At 36.7% G+C, this 23,200-nt stretch overlaps 5 protein-coding genes across 7 annotated transcripts in view; 3 read left to right on the top strand and 2 right to left on the bottom strand.

Moving 5' to 3' along the window:
* LOC114530902 (neuromedin-K receptor-like) overlaps nucleotides 1-212 on the bottom strand; it is a 55,356-nt gene extending 55,144 nt beyond the window's left edge. The window contains exon 1 of the mRNA XM_028552512.1: nucleotides 31-212. The gene's annotated coding sequence lies outside the window, so the exon portion shown is untranslated. The remainder of the gene's footprint in view (nucleotides 1-30) is intronic.
* An 866-nt stretch (nucleotides 213-1,078) lies between these two features.
* LOC114530940 (ubiquitin-conjugating enzyme E2-17 kDa) lies at nucleotides 1,079-4,462 on the bottom strand. 2 transcript variants are annotated; one of them, XM_028552562.1, is made up of 7 exons: nucleotides 4,285-4,462; nucleotides 4,012-4,075; nucleotides 3,748-3,779; nucleotides 3,568-3,645; nucleotides 2,739-2,844; nucleotides 1,401-1,568; nucleotides 1,079-1,183 (listed from the first exon to the last, which is right to left on the bottom strand). In XM_028552562.1, exons 1-6 carry the CDS (start codon nucleotides 4,306-4,308, stop codon nucleotides 1,429-1,431), a joined length of 444 nt encoding a protein of 147 aa, XP_028408363.1. In that variant the 5' UTR covers nucleotides 4,309-4,462; the 3' UTR covers nucleotides 1,079-1,183; nucleotides 1,401-1,428. The 2 variants fall into 2 exon arrangements, with proteins under 2 accessions (XP_028408363.1, XP_028408362.1); XM_028552561.1 differs by having other exon boundaries at nucleotides 1,079-1,568.
* Nucleotides 4,463-6,500: 2,038 nt separating this feature from the next.
* Nucleotides 6,501-9,803, top strand: LOC114530921 (adenosine kinase-like). Its single transcript, XM_028552542.1, has 12 exons — nucleotides 6,501-6,719; nucleotides 7,246-7,380; nucleotides 7,459-7,537; nucleotides 7,634-7,679; nucleotides 7,774-7,903; nucleotides 8,069-8,168; nucleotides 8,309-8,377; nucleotides 8,498-8,599; nucleotides 8,902-8,937; nucleotides 9,050-9,164; nucleotides 9,388-9,474; nucleotides 9,584-9,803. The coding sequence occupies exons 1-12, from the start codon at nucleotides 6,715-6,717 to the stop codon at nucleotides 9,703-9,705; spliced, it is 1,026 nt and encodes a 341-aa protein (XP_028408343.1). The 5' UTR covers nucleotides 6,501-6,714; the 3' UTR covers nucleotides 9,706-9,803.
* A 4,962-nt stretch (nucleotides 9,804-14,765) lies between these two features.
* On the top strand, nucleotides 14,766-18,507 carry LOC114530883 (hydrogenase maturation factor HoxX-like). Its single transcript, XM_028552481.1, has 8 exons — nucleotides 14,766-14,817; nucleotides 14,900-15,174; nucleotides 15,882-16,131; nucleotides 16,254-16,435; nucleotides 16,595-16,737; nucleotides 16,864-17,134; nucleotides 17,404-17,874; nucleotides 18,379-18,507. Exons 2-8 carry the CDS (start codon nucleotides 14,908-14,910, stop codon nucleotides 18,505-18,507), a joined length of 1,713 nt encoding a protein of 570 aa, XP_028408282.1. The 5' UTR covers nucleotides 14,766-14,817; nucleotides 14,900-14,907.
* A 1,063-nt stretch (nucleotides 18,508-19,570) lies between these two features.
* On the top strand, nucleotides 19,571-23,195 carry LOC114530933 (sodium/hydrogen exchanger 9B2-like). 2 transcript variants are annotated; one of them, XM_028552554.1, is made up of 9 exons: nucleotides 19,571-19,655; nucleotides 19,889-20,461; nucleotides 20,723-20,898; nucleotides 20,999-21,105; nucleotides 21,222-21,377; nucleotides 21,484-21,592; nucleotides 21,686-21,822; nucleotides 21,953-22,033; nucleotides 22,351-23,195. In XM_028552554.1, exons 2-9 carry the CDS (start codon nucleotides 19,914-19,916, stop codon nucleotides 22,522-22,524), a joined length of 1,488 nt encoding a protein of 495 aa, XP_028408355.1. In that variant the 5' UTR covers nucleotides 19,571-19,655; nucleotides 19,889-19,913; the 3' UTR covers nucleotides 22,525-23,195. The 2 variants fall into 2 exon arrangements, with proteins under 2 accessions (XP_028408355.1, XP_028408354.1); XM_028552553.1 differs by having other exon boundaries at nucleotides 19,583-20,461.
* Nucleotides 23,196-23,200: the final 5 nt, after the last annotated feature.

Consider the following 23,200-nt stretch of genomic DNA (forward strand, 5'->3'; position numbering starts at 1 on the left):
ATTATAAAAGCTCTTTAAATTTTCACTTACTTAACTTTCATTTCATTAGCATTCACTTTAACAATCTTCATATTGTACTTAAAAAAATACTTGGTTCTTGCAAATTTAGTTTGCTGTCTTGATAGTGTCACTACCACTCCATTGGCACCACATGTCCATACTCCATGTAAACAATACCCAGTGACAATACCACTCATAAATCCGTCACTCAGAGCCACTGATCTCTTTATACTTTTGGGGGCTATTTGTTCTCAGCTATTACTCTTAGGTAATATATATAAACTGCAGTATTCATGGCAAAATCAGTAAATGGAAAATACTAATCTTTATGGAGCTGAATGTTTTTGGCAGTTTTCTAATTCAACAGTTATTCCTGTTAGGCACATATCAAATATCAACTAAAAATATTAATCATTGAACATTTAATTAACAAAAATAATTCAACATGAACAGAACAATTATGCTCTGATGCTAATGTACATTGTACATAAAAATCATGTTTAGTCCTTAACAAAATGAGTGAATTTGTGTTTACGTTAACTCACTTCATATCAATATACAGATCGGCATATTCAGTCAAATGGGGGTTACATTAATTACATTCTGAAATGCTATATTTCTTAGAAAATAACTCAAACATTGTTTCGCTATACTTGTATTGAAAGATTAACTTATGCTTATGTCTAGACATGAAAAATTCTATTTGCAAATTTCCTAATAACTTAAACAAAACCAGTGTGCAGATGTTGTGGGACCCTTGTAATAAATGGCAAATTTCACACCACAAGCATGCTTAAAACAAAACATTTTTCTATAGAGTTCAAAAATTTATCAAATTCCAGCTTTAAAAAACATTGTTAATTGTAAGAAACAACACACAAGCAGAACTGTGAAAAAGTTTATTTACATTTCACTATGTCTATTATTGTTGCACAAAGTTGCTCCAAGCAAAGAAATTGAGAAACTACATCCTTTTATTAATACAATTTCTGAGGCCGCGAAAAATAGTATGATGAGAAAGACAAATAATGGGATGGATTGCGGACATATTGATATTTCTCAAAAACACAAAACACAATTGTAAAATTAACTTCATTCAAATTGTCTTTTATTAATTACAAGTTACTTCTCTGTTGGCCCTCCTATTTCACTGCCACACTCTTTCTAAATTGGTTTGGTTAGTCTACATAATACACAGACAGTTTAATTGTAACAACAAATATGTGTGCAAGGAAATGGAGGATAGTATTGATACAAAGTCGGAGGAAAAAAATAAAAATGGACACAGACGAAGAAGGCTGTTAAGCATATTCAAAAATAATACAAGAGAATTATACAACACCGGCAACAATATTAACTTCATTTCTCGAAAGTCTGAGATATTAAGATGGTGATCATACCGCAGAAACATCAATCTACAGGCCACTGTCACATTGCATACTTTCTCGTCCACTCTTTCGCCAACTCATTGTATTTTTGTCTATCAGTTTTGTAATTTCGTGCAACTTCAGGGACTAGTGGGTCATCTGGATTTGGGTCATTTAACAATGAACAAATTGAGAGAAGAACTAGTGGAGAAATAGTATAATAAGTTAACAAAAATGGACTTTTTGCAATCCTAAATTGGGTTGTTGGACATCATTTTTACTAGCTTAACTCATTGTCGACAAGTGGATATTCAACCCGACAATATTGTCGGGAAAAGCAAAACATTAAATATCTCAGCAAGTATTTGGACTAAAGACCCTGGAATACCACCAAACGATAGAGCTTGAAAAGACGATTTAAATAGTATTTTAAAACCTGCATATAGTAATAAACTGCATTTGTATTATAAGTCAAAACATGAATCAAATAATATGTTGCTTTGTTATCTCAAATTACTCCCCATAGCAACCATATTACTTTAGAAATTCAGTATTTTCTCGCTTTTTTTTGTGCTCTGTGTTCTTTAAAATGTCTGAATTTCACATACTATCATTCTGTTATAGTTCTGAGTAATTGTTAGGGTAGGATGTGCAAAAGAAGCGGAGAAAATAGCATTTTATAAGTTCTAAGCGATAATTGTTGCTAAGCGCATTCTTACCGCATGCTCGGAATGTTGTCATGCGGTTGGAAAATGTGACAAAACTCCCTAATGCCTTCCCCCTAGGGTAAATTTGACCCCGGAAATCGATTTCTGACGTAAAATTGGACCTAGGGGGCAGATTTTCGGCTTTTTTTGCCCGAATTTTTTTTCGATATTTTTATTATTGTGAAATATTATTGCCGGTGACGCGAAATTCATATCATCAATGTATGTTTATATAAAAAAACGGCAAAAATCTTCTAATGGCTCGATTTTGACGCTAAAGATATCAAAATAATCCTGAATATGTGAACTAAACCACTGCAACCCGTGTTCGTTTGCATTTTGGGCAATATTTTAAGGATTAGGCCGCTTTGATGTGCAATATTGAATAATATAAAAAGCACATGCTCTTTAAAGTGAATATCTTAGCGAATTGACAACATATTGATATAAAAAAAACATGTATCTACTGAGGACAATTTCTTCTTTAAAGTGTGCCTATTTTTGTTAAAATCGGTCAAGTATTCGAACAGGAATCGCAAGTTATAATCAGCAAACCACTTCGAAATGTCATCTGATATGTCGACAGTGAGTTAACAGCCAATATAATAAGACTATTAAAATTATGATTAAACTAAAAATCCAATGATAATGATGAACAATATACCTTTTGAAATTGTTAAAGCTGGACTCCACTGCGATCTCAAAATATCCAGGCAAATACTGCCATTACTGTTTATATTTGGGTGATATATTTTTGTTGTAAATGCCACCTACAAATGATGTGAAATTTAATGTCCCTACTCAGAATGTCCAAAATAATTTAAGGGAAAAGGTAATTAAGTAGTTCCTTAAAAGATAAATTTGCAAATCATTGGAAAGTTTAATTGGGTGATGCATTTGACAGAAGAAACATCAATTTTATATGTCTCTGAATTGAACAAATTGCAACAAATCTACTGCTGATACATTGTTTTTTACAAATAAATAAAAATCTGCAACTTATCAATGTATAGTAGTACAATCAACTCAAAAATTCTATTGATGAATGCCAAATACAGTTGATTTCAGCCAACGTCTTAGGACCTCTTAGTTCCATTTTTACCAGTTCTTCATAGTAAAAGAGATTTTACAATAAAAAAATACAGGTTAAAATTTTTTGAGTCAGCATTTTTTGCAGAAAAAGTCTGCCCAAACATGATGGGCATGCACCCAAACATGGTGGGCATTCAAGAACCCACCTTTTACCTAGAAACAAAGTCTGCAGATTTCTATCAATTCTCTTTGAAAGGGCACCACATCATTCAGGAGTAAAACCGTCAGAAGGTAGTGGGGTATGCAAGGTTGGGGGTTTTTATCAACCACAAAAGTGACAAAACACTATATACCAATGCTTCATTCATAGTGACTATATGTCAATAGTAAATTAGATATTAAGTTATATCACATGTTATTGATGTGCTTAAAATACATAGTTTTGTTTAAGTTCCGCTTACCTTCGGTGGCTTGAACGGGTAGTCTGTAGGAAAGTGAATTGTCAGAAAAAAGACGCCCCCTTGGTATGGCGTTTCAGGCTGTTGCATAACAAAGAATGAACATTAATATACACGCGAAAAAATGTTGTAAAACATTTGTACATTTGTTCATTGGTTCGGGAAACATGCGTATCTACTCACCGGACCCATTATCGTCGCCTGCCAGTGAAATACTGAAAGGGAAGAGCAGTTTTGTATGTGACAAACGTCATTGGCCATACCGAAGTTGTCGTAAAATGCAACAACATTATTATGAAAAAGAAACGAACTTTTAAAAGCAGTGAATAAAATAAAATAAAGCCACAAAAGCTACGGACAATAATTGTGGGATTTTCATGTTATATTTCAGCTCATTTACACTATGCTAAGGCTTTTGTATGTCTTTCTCAAATTTGAGAAACTCACGGTCGTCGCCAACAGGGCCGGCTGAACATTGGGCAGGAGGATCTCGTCCTAAGTCTTGTAATTCCTACAAAAAGATGAAAAACGACTAAAAAACATATTCATTAATACATCAATAAGAGTAGGTGGTACGCTAAAATCCACAGTGAGTGCAACGATCTGTGCCGATTTACTGATGCAAAAACACTGTTTAGCGTCGACATAAAATCACACAACACACTTTCATAAGCTCCGCGGAAGTACAAACTGTTCATCCCTGTGAGCGTATTTCAGTACCTTGTTTATTCTTTTCAAAGCCATAAAAGCATTAAGGATTAGGAACTACTCTCCAACCCGTAAAATATAACAGAAATTATGTTTAGCCGGCACTTCTCCCTCACTTTTGCGTTTTAACTACCCAAACTTTGGGCCAAAAAATGGTGACTACACGAAACGTGCCTCCGTATGCGGGGTGGACAAGAGAAACAGATATAATCACACGGGCTTCCACGAAAAATATGCCCGACCGGGTAATTAATAGCATAGCAGCCTCACCTTCAATGACCTTCAGTTCGTTCTGATCAAGTGAAAGTAATAGCAAAAGTGATAGGTAATACCACCACCGGGTTCACTTTTCGTTAGAATGGATTAGGGACGGGTATTAGTGACATTTTGTTAAAGAAATCAACTGGTCACCATAACACAACACAACGACAACATATTCAGATATTCCATATTATGTAAACCAAAAGGCGTTTAGTGAGCGTTATATGGAGAGGTACAAAAATAATAATCATAAAAATAATTGGGACAATTTGTCCTCAGAGAGTCGGGTGCTTCTTGCTGAAATAGCCAGCTTAATAGAATAAATTTTACCCCAAAAATAATAGGCATAGGACAATGCCATATGTATTGTCTGATTTGTCTCTCTAACAATGCGACTTTTTACGACTCGCCTCACGACTTTGAACTGAACTAGCTGACAAATTGCAGGGCTAATGAAATGGTATAAAAACAGGGCGCTGTTATAGGTAATTATATCGGTTTTTACAACCGCACTCTCTCACAAAAGTTTCGTTGTTCCCAAATATACATCTTTCAAAAATAGAATTGCATTCCAAGTTGCAAGAAAACTTGCATCGCGGATCACGTAGATGTTTAAAGGGGATTTGCCAGCGCAATTTTGCAATAGTTAACACAATAAGGCCTAGGCGTGCCTGAGCTTCATTCCCATCTCATTAATTGCATTCGACGCGACGAGAATGCGACGTATAACCACAGTTCACTGTGGTATAACCTAGGCCTAATATTAACAGTGACATGAATAGGTGAATTCAATAGTTTCGAGTATTTTTAGGACCCGTAGTAGAATTTTTAGATGTACTTTTTCCGCCTGTCTGTTAGCCAGCCTAAAGATTTTGTGATTTTTGTCCTGCTGTGCAAGTTTCAAGTTATTATAATTATTCAATTATATGGAAATGTTGTTTTCACAGCTAATACACACCAGATTCAGAATATTAGCATTGCGGGGACTAAATCGTCAGACTGGCAAGGCTATAGCCTATACCGATCTGTTGTAGCAACTATATTTTTACCAATGTAAGCTAATGTCTAGACAATTGTACGGCAATCTAAATAAAACGATATGCGAATTCCGTCGCTTCTTCCGTGCTTTAAGGTACAGTTCCCTTCAAACTGATTTTACTACATGCGATGCAATCACGGGTGAATAGTATACAGTAACAGTATTATACGTATTTTTAGTATACAGTAACAGTATTATACGTATAGACTATAGATTGGTTTATTACTGATTGATTTATGATATTTGACATTTTGAAGTAAAATTTATTTAGCAAAATGTGCGTTGTTTCTGCTGCACGCAGTCTATACTTTATAATAGGAGTTTGTCTGTAGTTTCATAGGTGACCGGCAGGCCCAGGCATAAGACAGAGTGAGGTGGCGACGGAACATGTTGTCAAAGTAGAAAGAAAATGAAAACACCACTCCAGGCAAAAAGACCTGACAGAGAAAGGTTTGATACCGTACAAACCTCAGACAGAGACAGACATAATCAGTTCGTAGTTTGGCTGGTAGTTACCACAGTCCACAGGCACAGGTAGTCAGCCAGTCAGGCCACATGTTTCGAGTTAATAGACACCTTTCATACTAAAAATTGCAGCGAACTTATGACCGAGCTTATGACTAGCCTAATTTGCAGTTAACTACAGTTTTATTATAAGGGAACTAGATTTATTTTTAATATTACTTGTGTTTTCGTAACTCTTACCACAGAGGAATATATACTGTATTCTTCCTCTGTGCTCTTACCTTAGAAATAATAGACATGTCTATTATTTCTATGGCTCTTACAATAACAGTACAACCTCGACATGCAACTTTGATAAATATCTGATTTCAAAGAGTTTGCAATTTTTGTTTGCATATGAGGGGCATAGGTTTTGTGGTTTTGTGGTTTTCAGTTTTCTTCTCTCACCCAGTACTAATGACCTTAGCCATGAAATACCGATTTTGTTAATAATTGACTTTATTAATGAGACGACGACACTTGACGATCTTCACATAGCGTATCCTTTTTAAAAACGTTCTGATTGGTAACCAATAACCATAATCACCATATATATTGAGCAATCGAGTGATCGAGGTTGCGTCGATTTTGCCTGAAACCGCCTTATACTTTCAACTTGCAAAACTTTCTGATAAAATATGAGGTATGGGTATGTAAGAAACGGACTGCTTCATATAATGAATACTGAATATAGCATCAATAGCGTAGAACGGGTAATACGAAACAGGCAGGGCAGCCAGGAGTGTTAAAAAATAGGGGTGTTTATAGTTCATATTATAATATTAATTAATAGGCCTGGTTTCACGTGTAATGTTGAACTAGGATTTACTCCATATAATATAGTTGTGCACGTTTGCATGTATAGAAAATCAGTGTAGGCTGTAGGGTGCATTTAATGTGGACACGTGGAAAATTGATTAACTTCTGTCAATACATGCCCTTTCAATTCAGCAGTTAATTACTTGAGATTTCCAGAGCCCTTCTGAACACTCCAAACTTAAGGTATTTTGCCCCCTCTTGCTGACTGTGATGCTTATGCAAACAATTTTTGCATAAGCCATACTTTACTATACACAATTATGCCCCTAACTTCCTCTCCCCCCCCCCCCTATCACTTAATCTTTGTGATTCAAATTTGTATTACCTTGAAATTACCTTTACAATCACAGTATCAGAGAAGGTGTTCTCTTGGGTATGGGTAATCCACTCTTGGATATAAGTGCAGTTGTCAATAACGACTTCTTGACAAAATACGGCTTGAAGTCAAATGATGCCATACTTGCAGGAGACCAACACAAACCAATGTGAGTCAATTCAAAGGGGCCATTCATAATAATATAAGGGCTGTTGAATAATTTTTGTGGATCTGGACAATTTTGCAGGTATCATGAAATGGTTGAGTTGTATGATGTGGATTATATGGCAGGAGGTGCAACACAGAATACTATAAGAGTTGCACAGGTAAATTAGAACAAGTTCACATCCAGGATAATTTTATGCTATTATATTCATTTCACATACACCTGTCATAAACCTACAAACCCTGCATCTTTATAGTGGATGATGCAACTGCCGAAGGCATCCTCATACATTGGATGTGTAGGTAAATGTAATTGGTTGCTGCTAAGTCATATAGCCCAGGTTACTGAGCTGCTTAAAAAGGTGCTCTTCATGCATTACCTCATATATCATGATAGGAAAAGATGAGTTTGGTAACATTCTTCAACAAAAAGCAGAAGAAGCAGGTGTTGCTGTGAAATATTTGTATAGTGGTGATCAAGACACCGGTACATGTGCTGTATGTATAAGTAATAACAATACTGCAAGGTAATGTGATAAAAACTGATAGATAATTTAATTTAAAGTCAGGATGTGGCTGTTTAGTTAGATGCACAGTGCACTGATGTACCAAGACCAGCTTGTTGATGTGTGATAAAATTCTAAGGTGTTTGAAAGAATTAAACTGGAAACAACTGTGTTAATATTTTTCAGATCACTTGTAGCAAATCTGGCAGCTGCAAATCATTATAAGAAGGAGCATTTACTTGAAAATTGGGAGACTGTTGAAAATGCTGAAATTTACTATATATCAGTAAGAAACCAGTACTATCATGATGAATGCAATATATTATAAACATTATAACAGTAAGGTTTTTTCTTACTATAACAGTAAGGTATTTGGTTTTTTAGTCATATATGTAGGCTGTCTGAAGTTAAACTTTTTTGTTGCAGGGTTTCTTTTTGACAGTTTCACCAGAAGCAATAATGTTGGTTGCAAAACATGCAACAGAAAAAAACAAAGTATTTACTGCCACTTGTACACTAGTGTTAGAGCAGTCAGATGAAACTATAATGCTGGACTAATCTTCCTGAAAATTAAACCTAAACATTTTGTCCTGTTATATTTTTTTACTGTTTTAGTGTTTTACAATGAATTTGTCAGCACCATTCATAACTCAGTTTTTCAAAGGACCTTTGATGGATGCAATGCCACATGTTGATGTGTTATTTGGAAATGAGTCTGTATGTCATCGAAATAGTATCTCTTTTTCTTTGATAAATTATCAAATGTTTGCATGCCTTTTAAACCTAATAGACTAGCTGTTTAAGCAGGTAGCATGAATTTCATTGTCTATTTCCTACACAAGTTTGTTGATCAACTCTCTGATTCAGCACTGCACTCAACCTTGTACATGAAAGGTGAGAAAACTACAACTGCAATGAAAATGAAGGTTAAAGGTTAATGTATGATGACTATTGTATTATTAAATTATATAAATTTAGTACATACTGTATTGTCTGTATTAGTATTTTCTTTGTTGTAGGAAGCTTTGCAATTTGCAAAGGAGCAAGGATTCAATGTATGTGATGCATATAAACTTTTCCTAGTTTAATTACTACTTTTCACCATCTATCTGCTTTTTTAAATTGGGTCCTTGCTGTACATTTATTTCATAAACATTTTTATTTTAGACTGAAGACATAAAAGAAATAGCTATCAAGATTTCCAACTTGCCACAAGCAGAAAACAAAAAGTCTCGAACTGTTGTTATCACCCAAGGAAAAGATCCAACCCTTGTTGTGCAAGGTACTACTATTCCAGCATGGATGTCTATAGTCATATTGTTTAAGCTTTTTGTGAACTCCCTGAAAAGGAAGATCTTAAACATTTAATAGGTCCAGAATATTTTATTACAACTGGTACAGTTTAAATGAATGAAAATATAATCAAAGTGTGTGATGTGATTGCCTGCCATGACAAACATAAGCAAAACCTAATTTTATTTGTGTTTGAATTTAAAATCTTCAAGATGGCAAACTTACAGAGTATCCAGTAGCTTTGATAAAACAAGAATCCATTGTTGATACAAATGGTGCTGGAGATGCATTTGTTGGAGGTAAGACAAATCATTTTCCTATGTATTTATCCTACCACCATACATTGCCTGTACGTGACAGACACATCTTGAATAATATAGTAGCTAACTATGCCACAACCATTTACAGGTTTTTTGGTGCAATATCTACAAGGCAAGCCAATGGAAGAATGCATACGTTGTGGACAATACACAGCCAAGCTAATCCTCCAAGTGTCTGGTGTTACATTAGCTGGAAAGCCTGATTATTAACAAGACTTGCTTTGTGTCATTTTAGATAGTAATTATAATTATTATATATTATAATTATTTTTGAATGCACTTGAATTAAAATGAAATTATCAGTAATATTGGCATTGGTTAAATGTGAATTGTTAAGAAACAACCCAAAATGTTATGTTGAAATGCTTTATAAATGTCGTTTCAGTGTTACTATGAAAAAGATTTTTGATGGTGGATTAGCTGTGACCAATACCTCCTTTCATTGGTTCATCTGTTATCAGCTTCCAAGCTGAAATGACTACTTTCCTGAGTTAAATGATAGCCATTCAGGCTTTCAAAACAACACATAAATCTTATAACACAAACTGTGTTTTTCCCAGATATTCAACAGTTCTACCCTCAACTTAGTGCATGTTTAGTGCAGTGCAAGGCACTATATTTTTTAAAAATTACTTTTTTATCAAGATAAGTCAAAGTACTTTAGTACTGTTGCCGATGAAGCTGCATCAGTGACAAATGAGCACAAAATATCAAATTTCATACATACAAAAATAATTTTTACTCACATTAACACAGAATGATAAATTATTTGTCTAAAGTACACAGTCACTTATCTCTCAGGTTTAAGACACTGTACTGTACATTCATTTTGTTGTCTTGATAACAAGAGGTCCAACATTATCTCCAGTGCATTTGTTATGCTCATTATGACTTCCATCACAATACGGCCACTAGAAAGTAATATGATTATTTTAAGCAGTGCAAATTAAACAAAGCATGTGATTGTAATTTATTACTTTTTGACTAAAACAAGACCTGTAAAATATTGTCTAACATTGTAGGTCCGATTAAGCCATGAAAAAGCTTCAAAACAAAGTTGAAGATGATCTCATTTTAGCCAGCATGCAGTGTTCAAACAAAGACAACAATTTCCACCAAATGGTGAACCATATTAAATCATAGAGTATAGTATAGGAGAAACAAAGACTTAATTGAAAAGAGTGTAAGAAACCTGTTGGGTTATGCAACCACAAGGCTGGTGAGATTTTCCTCGGGAAACATTTTGCTACATTTGTACTAGCTATACAGGATGTTTTTCATTTAAAAATTTAAAAGGAATAAATTATTTTGAAAGTTTGAGTTTTTAAAAGAAAATTTGACTGGCCTTGTTTTTGCAAGTTACAAGTTTTTTTCTTTAAAAGGTCTATATATCCTGGTACAAGGGGTCCCCTTGTAATGGGGTATTTAGTAATTCAGCAATCAGCATGGAGGATATGTTGAATCTTGAATCTTGATGGCATGAAATCTATATGATGATGGCATGAAATCCATCAATTGTTTTTTAATCATAAATTTATGAATACTATTATTTGATCACAATACTGATGCACAAATTATATAATGAAAATATTAAACAAAATATACACAAAATATTATAAAAACACCAGACAAACTCAACAGTGACAATACACAAATATGTACAACACACCTTTTTAGTTCGCCAACAACGACAGAAAGCTGTCTTCTCTCCCAGATCCTCGATGTCACATACCGTGGCCACTTTTGGTACGTCCTTCTGTATTGATTTGTTCACCCATTCAGAACTCTTGTCTTTTCTAAAAACCTGATATATTACATACACTCCTAGTAAGGCTGTGCTCACCCAGGGAATGTATTTTGTCCATTCGCAGTCGCTGTGACGTGCAGACATCGTAAATGCAAAGGAAATCGCAGCAAAACTAGAACAAAATTTTGACTTTCGATTTCAAGTGTACTATAAAATAAAGGTAGCCTGCCAGATTTTCTGCCTGAAAATTTAAAGGGTGAAACCCGCAGAACAGTATACGTCGACCAGTGACGTCAACACCTCTCGCCTTTCTCGCCTCTTGCCCAGAAAACTGTAAAATGGTTTTATTATGTTCAACGCGCAATATCAAAATGCAAAAAATGGGTTTATTACAGTTCACTCAACCTTACTGCTAGCTAGACTGGTACTTTGGCTTAGGGCCGGTGTCACAGCGGATTTGGGTCCATATCCACTAGCGGATTTGAACCCCCCGAACGGCCCGAAGTTTGAAAATTTGGGCAATAGTAATGACGAAAACAAGTTATTGGGATGCTAATTTTATAAAAATGTATAGGGTTCAATGTACAGACAAAAATTATATCTCAATTCTATTTTCGTTGTGCAGGGCCGGATTAACCTTTCGCGGGGCCCGTGGCATTTTTTCAGCGCGGGGCCCCTTAATCCCGTAAAGCATCAAAGCCTTTACTCACGGCCGGCCACAGAATTTTTGGGGCTCGGGTAAAATTCTCGTTAGGGGAGTAAAATCCGAAAAAATTAGCAATTTGTGCTACTGTAGCGAGATCATGCATGACCAGAACATTGGTGTAGAAAATACTATAGCTATAGCAGTTTTAGGGGGGTTTGGGGGCATCCTCCCCCAAGAAAATTTTGAGTTTTAGAGTGCAGCAAATGCGATTTCCTGCGTTTGGGGGTGAGATTTCCGCATAATCGAGTATAATATTGCATTACCTAAACTATAAACAACCTAAGACGTTTTCTGAAAGAGGACTATATATTCCAACAACATGCAGTTTAATTTTGTTCTTGTAGGTTTTTGGGGACCTTACAACCCTGGGCTCAGGGCTAATTTCCCCCTTTGACCACCCCTCTAGGTGGCTCTGCCTTTACTTGAAGTTTTAATTTCTAAATTTTCCCATTACCCTAAAATTTTCTTGGCAGAATCTGGTTGCAGGGGTGCCTAATTGGACCTCGACTTTTGATTTCTAAGGCTTCGCGTTATTTATTTCGCTCCGATAGCTTAATATAAGCTTTAAAGGCATTTTTATTTATTTATGGGGCCTCGCTTTTTGGAGTCACTTTATTTTATTTTGTGGCCATGAGGCTTTGTGGCCCTTTTTCCATCTCCCACGCACCGAAAAAAAAATTGAACTGAGTAAAGCGCGGGGCCCCCCAAACCGCGGGGCCCGTGGCATATGCCGCTTCTGCCATATGGTTAATCCGGCCCTGTCGTTGTGCCGAAAAGAGACTAAGGGGTTATCAGTGAAAATGGAAGATGTCTCGGGATCATTCTTCAGGATATGAAAATTCCTAAGTAAGATATCCCTAACAGCAAAATTGACGGGATGATGTGTTAGAACTAAAGGAGTAGAATTAATGTTAGGGGTGTTAGAGACAGAGTCTCTAAGATAAGGCAGTGTCAATAAGTGGGGCGGGATAGCCGCGCCCGACAAAGAATGTTTTCATCTCCAGACATTTGGACTGGAAGTCATTATATTAACCTCGCGTCTTAGATGTAATTCTTAGATATAATACGCGTCTTACATGCAAGACGGGCTTGGCAGCATCGTTTAAACGCACAGCTCGCGTCTTATTCAAGTCGCGTCTTATACAAGTTGCGACTTATTTTCCCTCGAATAAATGAGCCTAATTTCCGACTAATTCGGTTATTTGACTGTTTCCATGATTTTTTTTGAATGTTTGAAATTAGAAATTTGATCTGGTGATCCTGACGTGATAATATCTCGGTCAACTAATGCATACTAGAATATGCTTTTACGTGTGTGTACTTGCGTATGAAAAACGCGTAAGTGGAAAGTCCACTTACGCGTTTTTCATACGCAAGTACACGCGCGTAAAAGTCTAAATCCTTATACATGTTACCATGGATAATAAAATCACAAGGGCAAGCAGCAAGCTATATCGTGCGTTACGTCACGATTTTCAACAAGGTTAAAATGCTGACGCCATGAGTTTCCTATCCAGTCTTTTAACTATCCATGATGTTACCTTTGAAGGAGCTAAGTGAATAAATCGAAGGAACTTAGTACTTGATATTTTAGTATGCATTAGTTGACCTAGACGTCAAATAATAAAAATTTAAAAGCAATTAAATTTTTCCTTACGTGTACGTGCGTATAAAAATTAAAAACGCGTAAGTGGAAAGCAGCCTTAAGTGGAGTTTCTGAAAACACTAAACTTATATCTCGTCTACAGCTTGGAAATCAGCGATCGCGTGTCGCTGTAGGGGTCCGCGTATTGCGAGACGTTTTTATTGCAGACGTATCTGTCGCATAGAAATGTTGAAATCTTTATATTTTATTTATGATTGTGTGAAAAAACCGCATTACAGTTTTTTACATTATATATGACGTATTTAGACATCATTAGATCTATAAGCACCATATTTGCGTGCATGTTACGCGTGTATTAAAACGTTCAAATCAAAAGCAGCTCGAAGGACTTTGGCAACCATTTTTTATGGTTGCATTTCAAACGTCAGGTGTGCGTGCATGGGGAACCCCCCCAACTGAAGCCCTAGCCATGCATCGTTTCTCAATAAGGACCGATTTGAATACAGAAATAAAGACAATTTTAAATCTATATAAGGGCCTTTTTTAACTATATAGCTGTATATATAGTGCAATATATATGTCCCTCTCAATCATGACAAAAGGTCCCTTTTGTTATTTAGCTGACTCATTTCGCTCCCCCCCCCCACTAAGAAAATCTTAAGAAAGACCATCAGTGTTACATCTGGGCAATTTCACATCGTCATCGGTGAAAATGACTTTAATAATTGTTCACGACAATTATGACTATAATTTTTCACGACAATTATGACTATGATCATGCTAGTTTCAATTTAGTCATGAGTCGTAACCAAGCTTAAATATTCAGTGAATTCGTTTTTCATTTAAGGTGTGACTATCAGTGATAAACATTTGTATAAGCACGTACCCGAGCCTCATGCAGATGCAGGTATTTAACAATTGGTTGCATAGATATATAAACACAAAATCTGAAATAAAAAATGATATCCTGCTTTAATTCACAAGTGGAGGTTTACGTATCTACTATGATACGGCTAAGGATTTTCTTTAAAGCCATGTCTTGACCTTTTGTCATGAATAAACGTCACGGGCATGATCTTTGTTTTATAAAGGAACATTCCACTCAAGAGTTTCAGTCATGCTGTTATAAAAGGATTTCATGTTCTTGGCAAAGTATTCTTGCTCCTTCAACTTAAAACATCAAAGAAAAGCAAGTTTATAGAAGAGACTACGAAGTTTCAAAGAGTCGATACAACTGAAACGGTTTCAAAGAGTTAATATAAAGTTAGTATCTTACAAATTCTTTTTCAATACATGCAGTATACACTCCGTCATCAAACATCCTCTTAACTGACTATCTTCCTAGGACTCGCGATGTTTTGCGCACAAGCTCGAGTTTGGAATATCGCTGGCAGGTCGACATCAATGAGACTTCTTCGATTGAGGACTCTTTTTACTCACGGATCACAAGCCACGTACATTGACGAAATTAGAGAAAGCGTAATTGGAAAACAGACGAAGAGAACCCAAGAATCCACGTCGCCCGAAAATGCACTGAATGTTGTCTTTTTCGCAAATAAACACAATAGTATGAGCCAAAGATTGTGTTTGGAACTCGAAAAGCGAAACCATCACGTTAAGGTAATGTTTTGCGCCTTTGTTTCCAGAGTATATATCTCCGTCCATCTCTTTTGGTCTGCTTGATAAATGCATGTTGATAAATGCATGCCTCAGAGCTCTGCTGAAGCGCGTATGCATAGCATCAATTATTATTATTCCGCTGTTTCACTTTTATGTCGTTTATTTGCCTGTCGAGAATTGAATTTTATGCCGGTGTTGTAACTAGTGTTGATGAGAATCCGTCGAGGCTTGCAAATATTCAGCATGCTGAATATTTCGGTGCTTATAAATGAACGTTTCCGGCTAGCTTTAAGTTTAAGTGCTCGTGTGCGAAAAGCCGTTGCGCGTGTACGAGAGTAATTTTGAGTGGCAATCCTCGATCATAAAGAGTGTGATTTAATTGTTTGATCTACAGGGAGTTGCATAACTGCCTTGACGACTTAGTTCTTCTATGCCATCATTGACTGTGAAAGCAACCATTTCTAAATTTCAGGCTGGCTACACAACTGACTTTAGTACAAAATACATGACACAAAACACGTTTTTCCACCAAAAAATAAGGAACCCTATAAACCCCCTCCCACCCCAAATAAATAGTCAGGCTTGCTATATAATTGTCTTTAGTTACCAAGAGGCCGTCCACAAAATCCTTAAAGGCCTGAATCTATAACAATGTCAGCACATCCTGTATATATTTTCATTTTTCTCCCCCCCCCCCCATCTTTCAGGTTTTCGAAATCAACAACAGTTCTGAAATGAGCGAGGTAGCCAAAAATCAACAGGCAGATATAATATTGGCGCCGTTTTTGACAAAAACCGTCCCCGATGACGTGTGGAACAATTCCGGAGTGCCTTGCATCATTGTTCATCCGGGAATAGAAGGAGACCGCGGCCGACATTCCTTAGATTGGGCACTTAAACAGCAACAACCGGAGTGGGGCGTGACTCTTCTCCAGGCCGCCGAAGAGATGGATGCAGGTTGGACTAATGGTTACTTGGGTGGAAATTTCATGTTAATTAAGTACAAATCTAACAATCTCACGAGATGATTAGAGTCTGTTCTTTTGGCCGGAAAAAATCAAAACATTTTCTTTTTTTAGGCGACATTTGGAGCACCTTCAATTTTAAATTAAATCGCACGAACATCAACACTCTTACAAAATCAAGCTTGTATACAAATGAGGTAACAGACGCTGCTGTGAGGTGTCTGCTGGATACCGTGGAACGATTCAGAAACGGACAGTCCCCGCGACCTTTAAACTATGAAAATGCAAATGTTAAGGTGAGATTACACTTGTTCTTCGGATCGCAATACTTGATCCAACGGTTATAGACCGTCTCGTCTGAAACTTTTCACCTTACCGTCACCCTACCATACAAGGTACAGCCACTGTGAACACACAGGGCCATTTTAGGATTTTAACACCTTTAATTCCGGCAGGGAAAATTAATGGAGCCGCTGAAGAACGCTGACAGAACTGTAGACTGGAAACAACCCGCTGAGGAAGTTGCATGCCGAGTGCGCATGTCTGATTCGTCACCCGGTGCCATAGCAACGCTGTTGTTGAAAGATAATGGTAAAATGTAAGATTTCGAGATTGTCTTATTTTGTTTAATCAGTAACTGATTATTTTCATCGGCATTTCATAAATGTGTTACCTAATATTAATGGTATATGTGGTATTAATTGCAACCCCTGACTTTTGATAGGTTAAATGAAAAGTATCGGGTATTTGGAGCACATTTGGAACAAGCAGACTCGTTTAACTCTCCCAGTTATGAACCCGGACAGATTATCGCCCAGCGTCATGGGGCGATATTGGTGAAATGCGGTGAAGGCGCTATATGGTTGAGTCACCTTAAGAGAAATAAATTGAAACTACCAGCAACGTCATGGCTAAAACAAAATGGGATAAGTATCCCAAGCATGCCCGAACCAAACCTGGAAATATTCAACGAAGCATACCCTCGAACTTTCCAGGTACAATAGAGCTTCTTGTGCTATGAAAAAGATGAGTAAGGAAAAACAGAAGTTTTTTTCACTGAGGAATCGTGCAGTTTTCAATCAAAATTAAATGTTTCCATCAAAATAACTTCAAAAGTAACCTAATGTACTGCTAATATACCGTGGGGAAATACCGGCAGAGTTTTTTAGTAGTAGTCCTGAGTCCTCGTAAGAATTCAGCCAACAATATACATGTCCTTTGCAATGCTAAAAAATTTCATTATTACATATTCTATACATTTCAGGAAATTTGGACAAAGCAAACTCCAGATGGAGCGTGTTACGTTCATTTCAACTTTTACAACGGAGCAATGAACACAGATCAGTGCCAAAGATTATCAAATGCTCTGCGCAAAATTGCCCGTGACGAAAACACCAAGGTCGTAGTTCTCATGGGCGGACACAACTTCTTCAGCAATGGAATCCACCTCAACTGCATAGAAAACGCGGCGAACCCGTCTATAGAATCGTTGCATAACATCACTGCTATCAATGACCTAGTTAGGGATGTGTTTTCAATGCAGGATAAGATCACGATATCTGCTGTCCAAGGCAACGCGGGCGCTGGTGGAGTGATGATGGCATTAGCAAGCGATTTGGTTCTATCACGTGACGGTGTCGTCATAAATCCACATTATACAAACATGAGCTTATTTGGATCTGAATATCACACGTTTTTCTTAGAGAGAAGATTGGGGCGAGAAAAAATGCTCCAGGTATTAACTAAGTCTAAGATCTTGTTTCCCAATCCCGCGATCCTCTAGCGGGAAAACCTTTATTCTCGTTCCCAGGTTTTTCTGCTTTGTTATTAAACAGCCTTTTTAAATGTTCTTCGCAGTGATCCAAAGATCCGTTGCAGCATTACTGATCTATACATTGAATAGGTTACACTGAATAAATCCATCCGGTGCCTAACAGTATCCGGCAAAGGGCCAGTTGTTCAAAGCTGGGTTGGCGCTAATCCTGAGTAGATTTTTAATCCCCTGCTGGATAGCAGCTAAACACCGTTTAGCTTAAACGCCGTTGATACAACCGGCCCCTGTTCTGGTTTAAGTGCTTCTGAACCGCTGTTAGTTTTAAAACCTTTAGAAAAAATGGCTTTTGTCGGTCCAGAAAATAGTATAAAAAAAGATATTCAACTTTGCAAACAAGCGATTAAAAAAATACAGTTATACTACAAGAAACAATGAAACTAAACAGCTACATTTCATGACATCTAGATAACATCCGGAGCTAAAAGTATGTTGTCCTCAGAAGCGGTTTCAACTGGTCTTTTTGATTGTATCATTGGAGGAAATGTAACAGAATTCCAAAGCGAACTGGAACAAGTGGTGACAAAGGTAGTTTAAAAGTTTACATCCATTAGTTAGACTAGTTAGTCGACTTTCAGTATTTGACTGGACCAGCTGTAAACCTCTGTATTATACAAAGCATTTTACGGGCTTCTCTACTTTAGATTGCTACCGATCCTTCACTGGGGGGTATAATCGAAAGAAAGTTCGGCGCACACGATATGGCTTGGTACGAGCAGGCTGAATTCTGCCGACAAAATGAAATACAAAATATGACGAGAAACTTTCAAAGTCCCGAATACGACATGGCACGAAAAAATTTCGTGTTCCATTAGCATCAATTTTAACTCATCTATATTATCTATTTATGTCATTTATTACTTTATTACTACATTTTTAAATAAAGCAATGCATTTCAAAAATGTAAATCATGTTACTTTATATTAATAATTCCATATGTTGCCACATCCTATAAGGCTGTAAGTATAAACTTTGAATTTTTTTTATTATACAAAAATTATAACCATATAGCTTCAGTTATATGAATTTGAAATATATGAATTATTATTGATGAATAAATGGTATATATTTGCATTTAATCCAAAGCTTCTTCAAAAATAAGCAAATACGTTCTCATGCGTTTTTGTTAAAAATCATGGTGAAATCACATATTTTCACCTGTTTATATAATCTGGGTACCAGAAAAACCCCAGACCCCAAGACAACTTTACTGACGCGCTGGTAGAATGGAAAGAGTTGAAAAATGGAAGAAAGTCAGTTATATAGGAATCATGAATACTATGCATTATGAATAGGAATTAAACGAGTGCAGGGTCAATACAAAGGAATATAAGACCGAGGGTTTTTCTTGGTTTAGCACATTCAAGCGAACGGCAACAAATCAGCGTGCGCTATTTACCATTCGCCGTTGCAAGATACTCTCGGTAACTGTGGCGAAAACAAGCGGAAATTCTGTAAAAGTTTTTGGAGGCTAGCACTGCTGTATCAGTTCATTCTGTAGTATGTGTACATATAGTATAAGCATAGTTCCCCAAAAATGTGTTCGATCGTTATAATTTGCATTACATGAAGTAGCGCACGCACTCATAATTAAAAATGTGCATCACTGATTAATGCCATGAAAAAACACATTTTCGGGACTCGCCGACTTCGCCGACTCGGGTACCTGGATATGGTCAGCTATGGTATAAGTAATATTTTCGAGCAGAGAAAATAGCATATTAATTAAGGCTAAAGCGTACCTCCTTTCAGAAATTCCGCGTCATTCAAAAATGTGCATATTAATTAGGTGTTCTATACATTGACCAAGTAAACAGTCGCGAAGTTGATTAGGCGAAATTAGTCTCACTTTAATACTTTATCAATATCATAGCTATATATTCAACTTATTGTAAAGGCACTGTATAATATGTTATAGAACCATATTAACCAGGACCTCCAAAATGGACAGTGATGAGAAAACGCATATGGCTGCAAATGGTTGTGAGCAACATTGCCTTAATATAAGCAAATATCGGAAGCATGTACCAACCTTCATTGGCAGATGGGTAACTCGTGTGTTGGTTGGTTTTGTACTTTGGGCCACAGTGTGGTCAATTGTTGGCCAAGATGCCTTGCCTGGTGGAAATATATATGGCTTGTCTATTTTGCTAGCTGTTGCAGCATTAGTTGGTTTCCTGGTGCGACTTATACCATGGTTAAAGCTACCAAGTTTGTTGGGGATGCTGATTGCAGGGTTTGTGTTAAAGAATGTGGATGGAATAGATGTTGCAAAAGAGATAGATAACGAGTGGTCATTAACAATCAGGAATGTTGCATTGGTTGTAATATTGTTACGGTCAGGTCTTGGGCTTGATCAGAATGCACTCAAGAGGGCGAAGTGGACAATTGGTCGGCTAGCATTGTTACCATGCATTGCTGAAGCAATCACAGTTGCAGTCATGGGACATCTGTTGTTAGACATGGGATTCCTTTGGAGCTTTCAGCTAGGGTATGTCAGCCACTATATAGACGCAACCTCTTGTACCCAGGGTAATTTCGCTGTGTGTAGGGGGTCCAATTTAAACAGTGATTCCCTACTTGATTACATAGGACGCATATTGTACAAGTCCCAGCTCTATAGATAAGTGCTAAGCTTAGCTTCACTTTTAATATATATTAGTATATAGGACTAGGCCATGGCCAAAGGTGGCCAGGCCATGGAAAGTCTAAGAGATCATGTTTTATGCCTTGTACATGCGTTTCTTTTCAGTTTCCTAATTGCGGCAGTGTCACCTGCAGTCGTGGTACCGACCCTTCTAGAACTGCAAGAAAAAGGATATGGTGTTGACGAGGGAATACCAACATTAGGCGTGGCATCAGCCTCACTTGAGAATGTGTTTGCTATCAGTCTTGTGGGTGTGTTTTTAGGACTTGCATTTTCAGAAGGTAATTAAGTAGTTAGTTTTATGTGTTTGTAGTATCTCACAACATAACCTATAGTCTATAACACCACAATGTTAGTTTCTGAGGGTTTTTTTAAATTTAGGAAACCTAACTTATAATATATTTCGAGGGCCAATTGAGATTGTTTTGGGCCTTGCAATTGGCATAATTGTTGGACCTTTACTTTGGATTCTGCCATTTAATCATAAGGTATGCCACCTGATAATGCAATATGATTGATAGCTAGATTCACCACCATTATTACCATTTGTTAAGTATTAGTGTCTATTAATAAGTCAACTAACCGAAAGCCTTTTCCACAACAGAGCGATGCACCCCAGAAAAATAGATTTGTCCTGCTATCAAGCCTGGGTCTACTGTCATTATTTGGACTAAAAAGAGCAAATTTCTCTGGTGCTGGTGCCCTGGGGTGTTTGGTCCTGTCGTTTGTAGCTGGGCAGGGTTGGTCAGACTCAGACAAAGTAATTAAAGATCATTTTTATTTCATTTTTATTTAGCTGCCTCAAATCAAACCACAACAACATATTTACTTACTGCATACAAATTACTGTACTTTTAATGCTGCAGAAGCAAATTGGTGAGGCAATGTCAGTCGTTTGGGATTTGTTCATGCCATTATTGTTTGCACTTATTGGAGCTGAAGTCAATGTGGAATATATGGAGAGCAGGCTTATTGGTAAATAATATGAAACCTATGTATGTTAACAATAAACACAATTGTTGGAATGTTATAATTTGAGCAACAACCAGTATTATTGACTTATTTTAGGAAGAGGAATTGCAATATTGGTCATAGGAATGATTCCTAGATTGCTAATGGTTTATCTAGTTGTGTCTCGTAATAACTTCACAAGGAAAGAAAAGCTTTTCCTGACGTTATCCTGGATTCCAAAAGCCACAGTTCAGGTCAGGACAATTAGCCTATAAAGGTCGTATAGGTCCAGGTCATCCTGCAATGTTTAATCTATTAAGCTAACTGCTAAGATTGGATTGAGTCATTAGTATTAGTATTTTCAATCTAACTGGTTTTTTATAGGCTGCCATTGGATCAATTACCCTTGATGCTGCCCGTGACAAAGGGTTTATTGGAGAATATCAAGAGAGGCATGGTGTGGAGGTGAGATAAATATAACTAAATGTTAAAATAAACTAGATACTTAATATATTAGTTTCATAACTTTCAAATATGTTATTTAACAGAATTCAAGTAAGTTAAGTTTGCATATCTTGTATATCTATTGTAAGTTGTAACTACCAGGAGATTAACCCAATAACTTTTATTCCCTGTATATTACTAAAAAACTAGATTGTTCTATATTAACAAGTTTATTTGAGTTTGAATTTTAAAGGCAGTTCTTAGAAGAAAACATAATTACACCTAAAGAGGGTCATGATAAACCTATATAAGCTCAATGAGATTTATTATGTTTTTAGATTCTTACCCTGTCAGTTCTGTCCATTTTGATCACAGCACCAATTGGAGCCATAGCAATGACAGTCACAGGTCCAAAGTTGTTGCAGAAGTCAAAATTTGCATGTGATGATAACCCAGATGAAGCTGGTCAGAGTGAAAAAGTTGAGCTTAATAATGATATTGGTTATGTGTAAACAACTCACAATCAAGTCACAGTAATATAATCTAGATTTGAAACATGTTATGATATTTATACTAGCCAGAGTTTACTTTACTGCTCTTCACCAATTTTTTTTACAAATTAGTATAAACTCTTCACTCTACATATCAAAACACTACTTTTATTTTGTCTGGGCAGTTTGAATGGAGGGGCATAAGGATGAGGGTGGCCATATGCACCCCCACCGTGCAATGTGGCCATATGCACCCCCACCGTGCAATGTGGCCATCCAGGTGCCCTACTAGGCCGAGCCATGTCAAGGCTGATGGGTTGTTCGGCTTTGTTCCTGAAGGTGCCACCTAGAGAACAATGTAATGATCGACAGTAATCAAGTTTTCACAATTTATACAGTACACACTTCTAACCTAACCTAACCAAGTAAATGCGTCCAATTGTCCTACTTTTTTTTTAAACTGGCAAAAAAAATGCATTGGGGAATCACCGAAATGCTGTCAAAAAGAACAGCTTTGACTTTTCCATGTTGTTTATATAGCTTCCAATTTGTATAAATTTTTATTTGTCTTCAACAAAAACCTTTCGATTATTGCTTCTTTATCCACAGAGAATAAATAGAATCTCAAAGTTCAAGACTCAAATCTCAAATTATATGAGACCCAAATCAACCTCGTACCCAGGATTTTTCCACTTCT

Source organism: Dendronephthya gigantea, unplaced genomic scaffold (genome assembly GCF_004324835.1).
Source record: "Dendronephthya gigantea isolate DGI-Jeju-01 unplaced genomic scaffold, DenGig_1.0 000067F, whole genome shotgun sequence".
In the NCBI taxonomy this organism is placed as follows: Eukaryota; Metazoa; Cnidaria; class Anthozoa; order Malacalcyonacea; family Nephtheidae; genus Dendronephthya; species Dendronephthya gigantea.

What these genes read in the sequence shown, in the direction of transcription:
- LOC114530940 (XM_028552562.1), bottom strand. Translation starts at nt 4,308, where the DNA reads ATGGCTTTGAAAAGAATAAACAAG. An exon ending in CTTTGAAAAGAATAAACAAG is followed by an intron (nt 4,076 to 4,284) that starts GTACTGAAATAC and finishes ATCTTTTTGTAG; the next exon opens with GAATTACAAGACTTAGGACG. An exon ending in CGGCCCTGTTGGCGACGACC is followed by an intron (nt 3,780 to 4,011) that starts GTGAGTTTCTCA and finishes CTTCCCTTTCAG; the next exon opens with TATTTCACTGGCAGGCGACG.
- LOC114530921 (XM_028552542.1), top strand. An exon ending in ATGCAACAGAAAAAAACAAA is followed by an intron (nt 8,378 to 8,497) that starts GTATTTACTGCC and finishes TTACTGTTTTAG; the next exon opens with TGTTTTACAATGAATTTGTC. An exon ending in CAAAGGAGCAAGGATTCAAT is followed by an intron (nt 8,938 to 9,049) that starts GTATGTGATGCA and finishes TTTTTATTTTAG; the next exon opens with ACTGAAGACATAAAAGAAAT.
- LOC114530883 (XM_028552481.1), top strand. Translation starts at nt 14,908, where the DNA reads ATGTTTTGCGCACAAGCTCGAGTTTGGAATATCGCTGGCAGGTCGACA. An exon ending in ATGAAAATGCAAATGTTAAG is followed by an intron (nt 16,436 to 16,594) that starts GTGAGATTACAC and finishes TAATTCCGGCAG; the next exon opens with GGAAAATTAATGGAGCCGCT. An exon ending in TTGAAAGATAATGGTAAAAT is followed by an intron (nt 16,738 to 16,863) that starts GTAAGATTTCGA and finishes GACTTTTGATAG; the next exon opens with GTTAAATGAAAAGTATCGGG.
- LOC114530933 (XM_028552554.1), top strand. Translation starts at nt 19,914, where the DNA reads ATGGACAGTGATGAGAAAACGCATATGGCTGCAAATGGTTGTGAGCAA. An exon ending in AGGACTTGCATTTTCAGAAG is followed by an intron (nt 20,899 to 20,998) that starts GTAATTAAGTAG and finishes TTTTAAATTTAG; the next exon opens with GAAACCTAACTTATAATATA. An exon ending in TATGGAGAGCAGGCTTATTG is followed by an intron (nt 21,593 to 21,685) that starts GTAAATAATATG and finishes GACTTATTTTAG; the next exon opens with GAAGAGGAATTGCAATATTG.